The sequence below is a fragment of the Budorcas taxicolor genome, chromosome 5 (genome assembly GCF_023091745.1).
Source record: "Budorcas taxicolor isolate Tak-1 chromosome 5, Takin1.1, whole genome shotgun sequence".
Taxonomy (NCBI): Eukaryota; Metazoa; Chordata; class Mammalia; order Artiodactyla; family Bovidae; genus Budorcas; species Budorcas taxicolor.
In genome coordinates this window covers 144217-156669 of record NC_068914.1, presented here as the reverse complement: position 1 = coordinate 156669, position 12453 = coordinate 144217, and the positions used below count along the sequence as shown (strand labels likewise).

General features: G+C 53.4%; 1 protein-coding gene across 1 annotated transcript; it reads right to left on the bottom strand.

Annotated features, from left to right (window-relative positions):
• Positions 1-9884: 9884 nt before the first annotated feature.
• On the bottom strand, positions 9885-11486 carry LOC128048752 (ubiquitin carboxyl-terminal hydrolase 17-like protein 6). Its single transcript, XM_052641175.1, has one exon. The coding sequence runs from the start codon at positions 11484-11486 to the stop codon at positions 9885-9887; it is 1602 nt and encodes a 533-aa protein (XP_052497135.1).
• Between the last annotated feature and the right edge of the window lie 967 nt (positions 11487-12453).

Genomic DNA, 12453 nt, shown 5'->3' with positions numbered 1-12453 from the left:
CTTATGGCAGAAAGCAAAGAGGAACAAAAGCGTCTCCTGATGAAGGTGAAAGAGGAGAGTGAAAAAGCTGGTTTAAAGCTCAACATAAAAATAAAAATGACGATCATGGCATCCAGTCCCATCACTTCATGGCAAATAGAATGGAAAACAGATACAGTAACAGACTTTATTTTCTTGGTTTCCCAAATCACTGTAGTTTGTTGACTGCAGCCATGAAGTTAAAAGATGCTTGCTCCTTAGAAGAAAAGCTAGGATGAACCTAGACAGCATATTAAAAAGCAGAGAGACTTTGCCTACAAAGGTCCATAGAGTCAAATCTGTGGTTTTTCCAGGAGTCGTGTGTAGACGTGAGAGTTGGACAATAAAAAAGACTGAGCACAAAAGAACTGACGCCTTGGAACTGTTGTGCTGGAGGAGACTTTCGAGAGTCCCCTGGACAGCAAGGACATGAAACCAGCCAACCTGACAGGAAATCAACCCAGAATGTTCACGGGAAGGACTGATGCTAAAACTGAACCTCCAGTGCTCTGGCCCTGATGCGGACGGCTGGCTCATTAGAGAAGACCCTGATGCTGGGAAGGACTGAGGGCACCTGAGGCAGAGAGCTGGCTCATTAGAAAAGACCCTGATGCTGGGAAGGACTGAGGGCAGGAGGAGGAGGGGATGGCGGAGGATGAGACAGTTGGATGGCATCACTGACTCAGTGGACATGAGTTTGAGCAAACTCTGGGCGATGTTGAAGGACAGAGAGTCTGTACTTCAGTCCATCGGGTCACAAGAGTCAGACACGACTGAGCGACTGAACAACAACCCTTATGATGAAAAGAACTTTTTTTGTTGTTAATTCTAGAAGGTGTTGTTCTTCTCCGGCATTAGTGGTTGGGGCACAGACTTGAATTATTTTGATGCTGAATGGTGTGCCTTGGAAATGAACCGAGATCATTCTGTCATTTTTGAGATTGCACCCAAGTACTGCATTTCAGACTCTTTTGTTGACCTTGAGGACTACTCCATTTCTCCTAAGGGATTCTTGCCCACGGTAATAAATATAATGGTCATCTGAATTAAATTCGTCCATTCCCATCCATTTTAGTTCACTGATTAAAATGTCGATGTTCACTGTTGCCGTCTCCTGTTTGACCACTTCCAATGTACCTTGATTCATGGACCTAACATTACAGGTTCCTATGCAATATCGTTCTTTACAGCATCCAACTTTACTTTCTCCATGAGACACCTCCACAACTGGGAGCCGGTTCCACTTTGGCTCAGCCTCTTCATTCATTCTGGAGCTATTTCTCCACTCTTCTCCAGTAGCACACTGGACTCTCACTGACCTGAGCGGGTTTTCAGTGTCATATCTTTTTGCTTTTTCGTACTGTTCATGAATGCCAAGTCACGGAAAATCTCAGTGCTCAGCCTACCTGCAGAGTGCACTTGTGATGCTCTGATCCAGCCGTGCCTGCTCTCATGCCTAGGGTGTGCCCGACTCCTTGGAGCCATGCTTGAAGAATAAGAGTGTCACCTGGCTTTTAGGTCTTCGGGGGGGTGGGCGTGGGGGGAGATGCCTCTATTCTGTGCCACAGTGACCATATCCATTTCAATTCCTAGAAAAGAGCCCCCAGTATCCACCATCAGATTCTCCACTGGATGTTTAACCCATTAGACACAGAGGACAGCTGCTGTGCTTGGAATAAAATTTTCTAAACTACTATACAGCCTTGATCACAATCACAAATAACTGAAACAGAAGGTGGAAGTGGAAAATCTATGGACTTTTTGCCATTTGAAAATAGGAGTTCAAAGTTAATTCCAAGGAATCAATAGCTATCTGAAGCAATGGGATACAGCCGGTATACCTTGGAGCTTGTCAGGTAGGGAATCAAACTGTGCTTTTCCCTCATTTAGCGAATCAGCTGTAGCCACGAGTTCTGGGAAACAAACTCACTCAGAAGGACAATGCAGATAGTCAGTTCAGTTCAGTTGCTCAGTCGTGTCTGACTCTTTGTGACCCCATGAATCACAGCATATCAGGCCCCCCTGTCCATAACCAACACCCGAGTCTACCCAAACCCATATCCATTGAGTTGGTGATGCCATCCAACCATCACATCCTCTGTCGTCCCCTTTTCCTGCTGCCCTCAATCATTCCCCGCATCAGGGTCTTTTCAAATGACTCACCTCTTTGCATCAGGTGGCCAAAGTATTGGCGTTTCAGCATGAACATCAGTCCTTGCAATGAGCACCCAGGACTGATCTAATTTAGGATGGACTGGTTGGATCTCCTTGCCGTCCAAGGGACTCTCAAGAGCCTTCTCCAACACCACAGTTCAAAAGCATCAATTCTTCGGTGCTCAGCTTTCTTTATAGTCCAGCTCTCACCTCCATACATGACCACTGGAAAAACCATAGCCTTGACTAGATGGACCTTTGTTGACAAAGTAATGTCTCTGCTTTTTAATAATACTGTCTAGGTTGGTCATAACTTTCCTTCCAGGAGTAAGCATATTTTAATTTCATGGCTGCAGTCACCAGCTGCAGTGATTTTGGAGCCCCCCAAAATAAAATCTGACACTGTCTCCACTGTTTCCCCATCTATTTGCCATGAAGTGATGGGACCGGATGCCATGGTCTTCGTTTTCTGAATGTTGAGCTTTAAGCCAACTTTTTCACTCTCCTCTTTCAGTTTCATCAAGAGGCTCTTTAGTTCTTCACTTTCTGCCATGAGGGTGGTGTCATCTGCATATCTGAGGTTATTTATATTTCTCCCGGCAATCTTGATTCGAGCTTGTGCTCTTCCAGCTCAGCGTTTCTCATGATGTACTCTGCATATAACTTAAATAACCAGGGTGACAATATACAGCCTTGACATACTCCTTTTCCTATTTGGAACCAGTCTGTTGTTCCATGTCCAGTTCTAACTGTTGCTTCCTGACCTGCATACAGGTTTCTCAAGGGCAGGGCAGGTGGTCTGGTATTCCCATCTCCTTCAGAATTTTCCACAGTTTATTGTGATCCACACAGTCAAAGGCTTTGGCATGCAGATAGTGGAGTGCAGTTTATTACACCGGCAGGCCCAAGGCAGAGTCTCCTCTTAGCCAAGGACCCCGACCGACTTCTGTGGAAACCTTATATACCTTAAGTGTACTCATCCCCAAATTCCTTAAACCTACCCTGGAAAGTGTTAAAGGGAGATACAGTCAGGTTACAGCCATGATTCATAACCAGAAGCCAGCTGGTGAGACACTGCAGCCTACACCAGTGGGTGCCGTAAAGCTTACAAAGGTGACTGACTGTAGAGGGGAGTATTACAATCTTTTTGGCAATGGGAAATCTTGATATGGAATCTCATGTTTGTCAGTATGGGAGGCCAGTTCGGTCAAAGACATCTTATCCCCATGGCTACTAGGTACATAGTCCTGAGAGAGAAGACTCTTGAGAGTCCCTTGGACAGCAAGGAGATCCAACCAGTCCATCCTTAAGGAAATCAGTCTTGAATATCCACTGGAAGGACTGATGCTGAAGGTGAAACTCCAATACTTTGGCCACCTGATGCGAAGAGCTGACTCATTTGCAAAGACCCTGATGCTGGGAAAGATAGATTGAGGGCAGGAGGGGATGACAGAGGATGTGATGGTTGGATGGCATCACCGACTCAATGGACATGGGTTTGGGCAGACTTCATCTCAGGCAGAGAGACGCCTCAGGCTGAGGGAGTTTCACCAGGCCCCTCTCCCACAATAAGCATTTTTGAGATAGAATGGCACAAGGTGTGTCATCCCCAGCCAGAAAACAATTGACATGAATACTGATTTGTTGAGCCATTATCAGCCCAAGGTTTGAGACAAAAGTTAGTCTTAGGCAGAACCGATTTGAAGAAAGTGGGATCCCAAAGCAAGTACATAGTTTCATTAGCATAGCTGAAGAAAAACATTTCCATAAGAAAAACGCATTGTTTAGCTCAAGGTTTGAGAAAAGTTAGGTTCACAGAACAGGTGTCACTTGCAGTTTATTTCTTCCTGCTGCTTTGGGACCTTTGACCTCCCTACCAAGGCTGCTAACACTCTCAGTTGTTACCATTAGCACCACCTGGCAAGCTCTCTTCATTTAATAGCTCATAAAAATAAAACAAAAATCACTTTCAAATAGCAAGTGATTCTTCTTATTGATTTTCCTCCAGTCAGAGATTCTGGGACCAGCAACCTTTATCTGTGGATTTTCCATCATCAACATGTGTTCCTTGGGCTTATTTCATTCGGTCGTAAAGGGGAAATGTATGGCACATCACGGGGCGTGTTTCCATAGCCTGAGCGTATACACGGCAAACACCCCTTTCACATTCCATTTACTTGCTGGGAACCACTTCCATGTGAATTATCTGTCCTTAGGGCTCCAGAAAATGTGTGCCTTTTAGGGGCTGCAGGTGGGGTATCCGAAAGAACTCACCTTCTGAGCAGAGCCCTTGGTCCAGTGTTGGTGCCTGTGCAGGGAGGCGGGGCACAAGTGTGCTCACTGTCCCCGGGCCTGCACATGCCCTCTGGCTGGTGCTGGGACGGGGCAGGTGTCCTGGCCATCCTGCTACAAGCTCGCCTGCCTCTGCCCACATCAGCAGCACAGGCCTCCTGAGACCACCCAGGCCAACGACCCGCCTACTGCTGCTGGAGTCAGAGGACACGTTTGCCTGTGCCTGCGCTTATGCAGCTTCTGATCCAAGCCCTCTCGGTACAGTTTGAAAACTAAAGCCTAGAAAGAGGCAGACTGTCCGGAACACAGTGTGTGAGCAGAGGCCGGTAGGAAGGCGAGGACCCCAGCTCCCTAAGCCAGTTCGCAGTCCTATCCTTCATGCTTGCTTTGCAAGTGAGAGACCCTAAGTTCCTGGTGAACTCTCCCAACCTGGCCCCATTTGGGCCATTATTCTCTGTGCATTTTCATGCTCACACAAGCAGGCACAAGCAGAAACAGGGTCCATGGTGGGGGGCGATGTGAGATGGTAAAGGAAGAGAGCACACAGTGTCAGTGCTGGGAGCGCAGGAAGGGCTGGAGGCAGCCCTGCCATGGAGCAGGGGCCTGCACACCCCGCGCCTGGCAATGGGCGAAGCGTCCAGAAGCCCAGAGCGCGAGGGGATTCTCCACGCTCCCTGAGTCCTGCCCGGGCGTGGGCCCTCTCCACAGGGTTCTCCAGTGAACACTGGCTCAGTCCCACAGTCCACCTTTCCGGGCTTTTAAACCCAGGCCGAGCACACACCCCGTTCCCCAGTATAGACGGTGCTACAGGACAGAAGGACTTGCTTTCCTTTCCTAAACATTGTGTGCTTGCTATTGCACCCCCCAAGGGTTCACTCAGTACGCTTGGGAAATCTGTCGACCTCGGTTCTCCACCTTTGACCCCTGTGTTCTGAGAGCTTGGAAAAATGCTTTCCACTCACAGAGGCCCCTCAGACGAGAGAGGAGCTGAAGGAACAAGGGCTTGTGTTGGGCAGGAGAGGGCACAGTTGTGGACTCCGAGTCAGGGTTCCAGAAAGGAGACCAGCCCTAGCCGGGTTCTAGAGGTTCTCATCTGAAAGCAGGAGGAAATCATCGTCCTGTGTGAGCCGAGGATGCAACACGAGCGAACTAAACGCCAAAGAGAGGAGAGGAAATGAAACATCAGAAGGCGATTCCTGGGTCTCTCCACAGCCCTGGAAGCCTGCCTGAAGCACACTTTCATCTCTGGAACTCTGGAGAGCCTCCGCTTTGAAGACTCGAATGAAGGTTCCGGTTAGTCCTGCAATGCTAGCGCGGGCCACCAGGAGGCACCAGGTCGGGGCTGCTGGCTGAGCTTTGCTGGAGCAACTGGAGAGAGAAAAAGGATGGCGGAGGTCATTGTGGCCATGCTCCCGCCTCAGAAACAGCATGTGCTTCCTAGTAAGAGTGATCATCTCAAGAAACTGACCTGGACAGAAGGGGAAGGGGAGCCCCAGGACCTCCCGTTTATTTACTCAGCACCCAGGCTGTGAGTAGTCACTATGCCAGGTGACTCAGTGGTACCGAGGACAGTGCTGAAAATGACCAGCGGCCCCTGCCTTTCAAGGAGCTCTCGGTCTGGAGTGAAGAAAGAGAAAAGTATGGAACCCAGACAGGGCAAGGAAAAGAACAAGAGCTCTACAGAAAATAAAACAGGGCGTTGTGAGGGAGGGCTTGGAGTCACTGGTCAGGAGGGTCTAAAGCGCCTTGCTGCGGGGACCAGGCTGAAGGGAAGGCGCTGGGCCGGCACAGTTCTAGGAGAGGCGCGTCTGAGAGCAGGCGGCCCTCACACAGAGACATGGGGGCCGCAGTGAGCCGCCAGCTGAGGCTGGGAATGTGGGCCTTGTGTCTGGAGGGAGGCTGGTGGGCGATGGTGCTCGCGGGTGGGGTCAGTTCCTGGTTCCTGGTAGACTGTGCTTTCTGTTCCTCTCTGACAGCATTACTCCAAGACTGCACTCTTCAACCTTGCCTATTAAACTGCTCACAGTCTGTGAGCCAGAAATGGCTTATTTGGGGGTTTCTGCCTCAACGTCTCCTTGCTGCTGTGGCGGAGAACTCAGCTTATATTATTTTGGAGCTTCAAAATGATTGCAGACGGTGACTGTAGCCAGGAAATTAAAAGATGCTTGCTCCTTGGAAAAAGAGTTATGACTAACCAACACAGCATATGAAAAAGCAGAGACATTATTTGCCAACAAAGGTTCTTTGAGTTAAGGCTATGGTTTGCCCAATAGGCATGTATGAACGAGAGAAATGGACTACAAAGAAAGCTGAGAACCAAAGAACTGATGCTTGAAAACTGTGGTATTGGAGAAGACTCTTGACAGTACCTTGGCTGCAAAGAGGTAAAACCAGCCCATCCTAAAGGAAATCAGTCCTGGATGCTTACTGGAAGGACTGATACTGAAGGTGAAACTCCAATGATTTGGAAATCTGATGAAAAGAAATGACTAATTTGAAAAGACCCTGATGTTGGGAAAGATTGAGGCAGGAAAAGAAAGCAACAGACTATGAGATAAAAGGATGGAGCCAACAACACCAAGGATGTTAGACTGAAAACTCTGAGACTGTGCGAAGGTACGGAAGCCTGCCGAGCGGCAGTCCACGGGGTTGCCAAGAGAGGAACACTAGTTACTACAAACTGAAATGAAATGAATGAATTCATGCATGCAGGGGAATTCCGAGGGCTCAACATTCACATCCTAAGACACTTCTGGAAACATATGTCCGCCCACCTACCCTCTCCCCGTTAGGGGACTACCCACCCCAGACCCCTGCCTGACACAACCCCTCCCCAGACAACAAGAAACCCTTGCCTCAACTTTGCTCTCCAGTGAGGTCCACTCCGAATTCTAGGCTTTCTCACTGGACACTCTTCGAGCGTTCAGGGTCCTGGCACCAAAAGCTGCCGGGAGAGGGACACATATGCTTCTCTCCCTTCAGGGCCATTGGTCAAGCCCCAAAGCGAGCTCGTTCCGAAAGGCATAGGCTTGCTGCAACTCTGGATTCATTGCTTCAGCTCCTTTTGTGTCTCCGTTGCCTATTTTCCTTCCTTTTCCTTCTTCCATTTGTTCTGATTGTTGTTGTTGTTGTTGCTCTCTTTGTTTGTTTTGGGTTTTTTGAGGGTTTTTTTTTTTTTTTTTTTTTTTGGTTTTCCATTTATTTATTTATTTATTTATTTTTTTGATTTTGTGTTCATTTTGTTATTTTTTTGTTGCTTTTATTCTCTTTTTCTATTTTATATACACTAGTGGACTCATACAGTCGTCTTTCCCATTCCAGGGCTCAAGACGCCTTATAACTCAAGGTATACAAAAGGTTTCCCTCCTGGAGGAGGATGACTGTCGCTTTCCTTCTCGGTGTGGGACAGGTGTGTTTGTTTGCTCTCCCGTCCTGGACATTATGCTTGCCTTCCAGGACGATGGGGGTTTCACGGTCCACGTGTTTCACATACGTAGCTGAAGCGTTGATTCCGTTGATCCTTCCTAGGAGAGAACGGCCCTGACCCCGCTTTCTTCCTTAGCCTCTTGCACCCCTCCCACGTCCCGCTTCCCCATCCCATCCCAGGACCCTACCGCTTTGTGCTTTATCGTCCAAGTGCTCACACCCTTGCTGTCCCCTTGCCTCTTTCCCTTGGCACAGAGAAGCGAGATCAGCCAGTGTCTTTCTCGCTTTGGCACGGATTTGCCCCAGCGTAAGGCCACCTTCCCACTCGCTCTGCCACGCCGCTCCAGTCGCCACTCTTCTCCTTTTCCTCCTTCTCCTCCTTCCTCTTCTCCAGAGGGGGTGGGTGGGGCAAGCAGCAAGTGCGTTGGAGACGATGGGGCGGAGGAAGATGGGTGGTGATGATGAGGGAGGGCTGTGGGTGGCTCCACGTCCTCGCGCGGGGCACGCTTGTTCGTGTTCTTGGGGGAAGATACCGCTCATCATTCTTTTTCCTCTCCACGTGTGGAGGGCATGGCGCGCTGTAGGGAACCATGCGGGGAAAACGAGCCATCGGAACGTTCTCTGTTCCTTGCCACCACGCCGACTCGCGCAGTCAGCAGCCAGAGTTGTCCCTCGAGGTCTGAGATGTTAAACCGCACATTCCCGGTCTGCCCTTTGCTGGAGGGTTTGGGGTTCGCAGCCGTCAGCCAAGAAACAGAAATAAAACGCAAGAGGTGATCGATAAAGGTCCTCAGGCCCCCCTCCACCGGGTCACGGGAATCATGAGGCAGTCGGGAAAGCAGCTAGGGGAGGAGAGTTTCCCCCACCGCCCCGGGCACTTTGGAGGCCGGCCGCATCTCCTCGCGTCCAGCGGCGTTTGTCCGGGGCCCAGCTGGAAGAGACAACTGACTGCCAGGCAGGACGGGCAGAGTCGGAAGTCCAGTTGTCTTGCTATCCCAATCTAGGGTAGGCTCGGGTCTTTCCTCAGTGCGGGGAGGACCTTTGCTTTCAGAAATGAACGCTGCGCGACGGATCTCCACCTAGGCCCCGGTGCAATGCTGGTGGAGAGGTTTTTTGGGACTAGCTGGCTCGCCTTTCTCCCCTCGACCTTCGTGTCGGTGCTGGCGGTGCCGTCGGTGGTGCTCATGGCATCGTGGATCGCTTCTCCTGTTTGGCACTCGGCGCTTCTCCAGCATACTCCTTGCACCGGAAATGGAGCCCCAGGGAACTTTGCGGATGAGCGTCCTGTCGGGGACACACGGATCCCCGCCTCATTCCTGCCGGACACTCTGCCTAGGAGCACGAGGCCTCCCGAGGGCAGCCACCCATAAAGACCGCCTGCCCATCTTCTCCGCAGACGCTGCTCGACGTTTGGGGCATTTTCGAGAGCCTGGCCGGCCGGAAGGACACGGTTCGTGGACCTGCATCCGCTCTTCCCTGCACCTCCCCCACCCCCCCACCCCTCCACCCCCACCCCCCCCCACCCCCAGCCCCGAAGGGCTCCGGAGATCGTCTCCTTGCTCGGCTGGCTGTGAGCGTTCTGTGAGGCGTCTCCAGGCCGCATCACTCACCAGAGGCCAGCGGCGCGGCCAGGGACTGGAGACGGGGGAAGAAAGGCAAAGCCACACCCAAAGTCCCATCCCCAGAGGACTGTCCCAGGCTCGCAGAAGTGGGAGGCCCTCGCACCGTGCTCAGACCCGCTCACGCACCCCATTCGCTCCGGCGACTTCCCAGCAGAGCCAGCCCTCGAGAGCTGAGCCGCTCGGGCACGAACCCGTTCCCCGGGAACGCCGAGACCCCGGGCTCACTCCAGGCCCCGCCTTTTCCCCGGAGGCCGCATCGTCCTCACCGCCAGAGAGGAACTCGCTCCTCGTCGGCACTCTTGCTGCGTCGCCCAGGGCGTGCCGCACACAGAGTGTGCCTGGGCGTCTGCACGCATGTGCATCGGAGCCGGCCTACCGCCACAGCCCCAGAGATGGCCGCGGCTTCTTGTTCCTCCCCTTGGTCGCTCTGGCCCTCCCGCTGGCACAAGGGCCCTGGCCGACGTCCGTCGGCCCCGGAGCCGGGGTGTCCGTGCTGGGCCGGTCGAGCCGGTGGTGCTCCTGTGCGGGCGGCGGGCGGTTTCTCCCTCCTCCGTGTCTGGACCGGTGAATCACGACTGCGCCGGCAGGCAGGGCAGCCTGGATCTCGCGGAGCTCCAAGGCCGGCTTCGGTCGGTCGTGTTCTTGCAGGCGTCTCCACTGCTCTAAGCTCATCCCTTCGGCCTCTGTGTCCCCCGGGGACTCCTGCGACCCAGGAGCTCTGCCGCTGGCGTCTCCTGCAGGCTGCCCGGGGTCTGTGGGGTCAGCCCCGAGGGGGGCCGCCGCCCCTCGCCCAGCGCCCCCTTCCCACACACACTCCCGGGCGTAGAACAGGACGTAGGCGCCCTGGCTCAGGGCAGCAGTCTCGGCACAGGCGGTCACCTTGGCATCGTCCATCTCATACCATTGGCCGTTGCCCGCTCGGACGTAACAAAAGTAGTGTCCTCGCTCACAGCTCCACCCGGAGTGCACCAGCACGGCATAGAGCACGTAGCCCAGGGGCCCTGCCTTCCGCTCAGACGTGTAGGGCTGCACGTCCAGGCACTGGGGATAGCGCGCCTCCTCAGCCCTTTTGGCCCCGCTCAGCTGTGTGAACCGCTTCAGCACCAGCACCAGGACCTGGGACGTGCTGTGCAAAGTCAACCTCTTGGTGGCAGGCACCTTCCGGAGACAAACGCCACAGTCATAGGCATTTTCCGCCTCCAGCTTCTCGGGCTTGACCAGCTCTCTCAGAGCTTGCTCCACACTCGGAGCCGCCGTGATATCCAGGCTGATGTCCAGATAAGGGTCGAACGTGTCCGAGACACCGAGGCAGTGGAGACACTGGATCCGAGACCTCCACGTCCCGCCGAAGATCTGACGGACGACGCTGGTGTCCTCGGAGGCGTGGCCCGACGGCTGGGATGCACTCAGGCACCCTTGCTGCATGCCATCCAGAGTGAACATCAGAAACTCGTGGGCATCTTCCTGCTGGTGTCTGTGGAAGCCCGCCAGCAGGTCCTTGCGGGGCCGGATCACCTCTCCCGCGTGAAGGAGGGCTCGGGTCACGTGAGCTCGCATGGCACAGAGCGTGCAGCAGCCGCCGGCCGGACAGAGGGTGGCGGGCTGCCGGGACACCAGCCAGCTGGCCAGGGGCGGCGTGTGGCTCAGACACTGCAGCGCCGCATTCACGTAGCACGTGTTCCCCAGATTCTGAAGCCCAGCGCCCACCCCCCACGGCCCCCTCCAACTCAGGGCGACTTTCTGGCCACGCGCCAGCCCCGCTGACCCAGGAGCCAAGTCACCCCGCTGGGGGCGCCCGACCGCCGGCGACGGCCCCTCAGGGACAGAGGGTCCCCGAAGGGCATCCGCACCAGCGGCGCTGGCCCGACAACCTTGCCCTCCGGCTAAGACGTTGAAGGGAGCCGGACGCGCACCTCCCCCGTGCTCAGAAGCAGCCCCCGGGGCTCTGCAAACAAGGCCCACGAGGGTTTCCATCTCCTACCTGCAGCTGCACGCCGGTGCCTCCTTCCCTCAGACCGTCGTCTCCAAAAAGGGCCCGGGCCCCGCCCCCTCGGCCCTTTGGGGGCGTCCCCACAGCCCCACCCCCGCACGTGCAATCTCCTCATTCGCTGAGGCGGCCGAGGGCCTGCCCACTCCCACTCCCGCCATCCAACCACTGAATTCCCACTTTTCTCGGGGAATTCCCCTCGAGGAAGCCCCGCACGCACTTCCGACCTGGCCCCCTGGACCAAAGGGCTCCGGATGCAAATGATTCGGGGCCATTGGGCCTTCCAGCCTTGCCCGCTAGAGATTCACTGCGGGCTTTCCAAGTTCAGCACACAAATGCGGGCTGCAGAGGAATGCCGTGGGCTCACCATTCACATCCTAACACACTTCTGGAAACATGTCTGCCCACCTACCCTCTCCCCTTTAGGGGTCTCCCCACCCCAGACCCCTGCCTGACACAACCCCTCCCCAGACAACAAGAAACCCTTGCCTCAACTTTGCTCTCCAGTGAGGTCCACTCCGAATTCTAGGCTTTCTCAATGGACACTCTTCGAGCGCTCAGGGTCCTGGCACCAAAAGCTGCCGGGAGAGGGACACATATGCTTCTCTCCCTTCAGGGCCGTTGGTCAAGCCCCAAAGCGAGCTCGTTCCGAAAGGCATAGGCTTGCTGCAACTCTGGATTCATTGCTTCAGCTCCTTTTGTGTCTCCGTTGCCTATTTTCCTTCCTTTTCCTTCTTCCATTTGTTCTGATTGTTGTTGTTGTTGTTGCTCTCTTTGTTTGTTTTGGGTTTTTTGAGGGTATTTTTTTTTGTTTGTTTTCCATTTATTTATTTATTTATTTTTTTAATTTTGTGTTCATTTTGTTATTTTTTTGTTGCTTTTATTCTCTTTTTCTATTTTATATACACTAGTGGACTCATACAGTCGTCTTTCCCATCCCAGGGCTCAAGACGC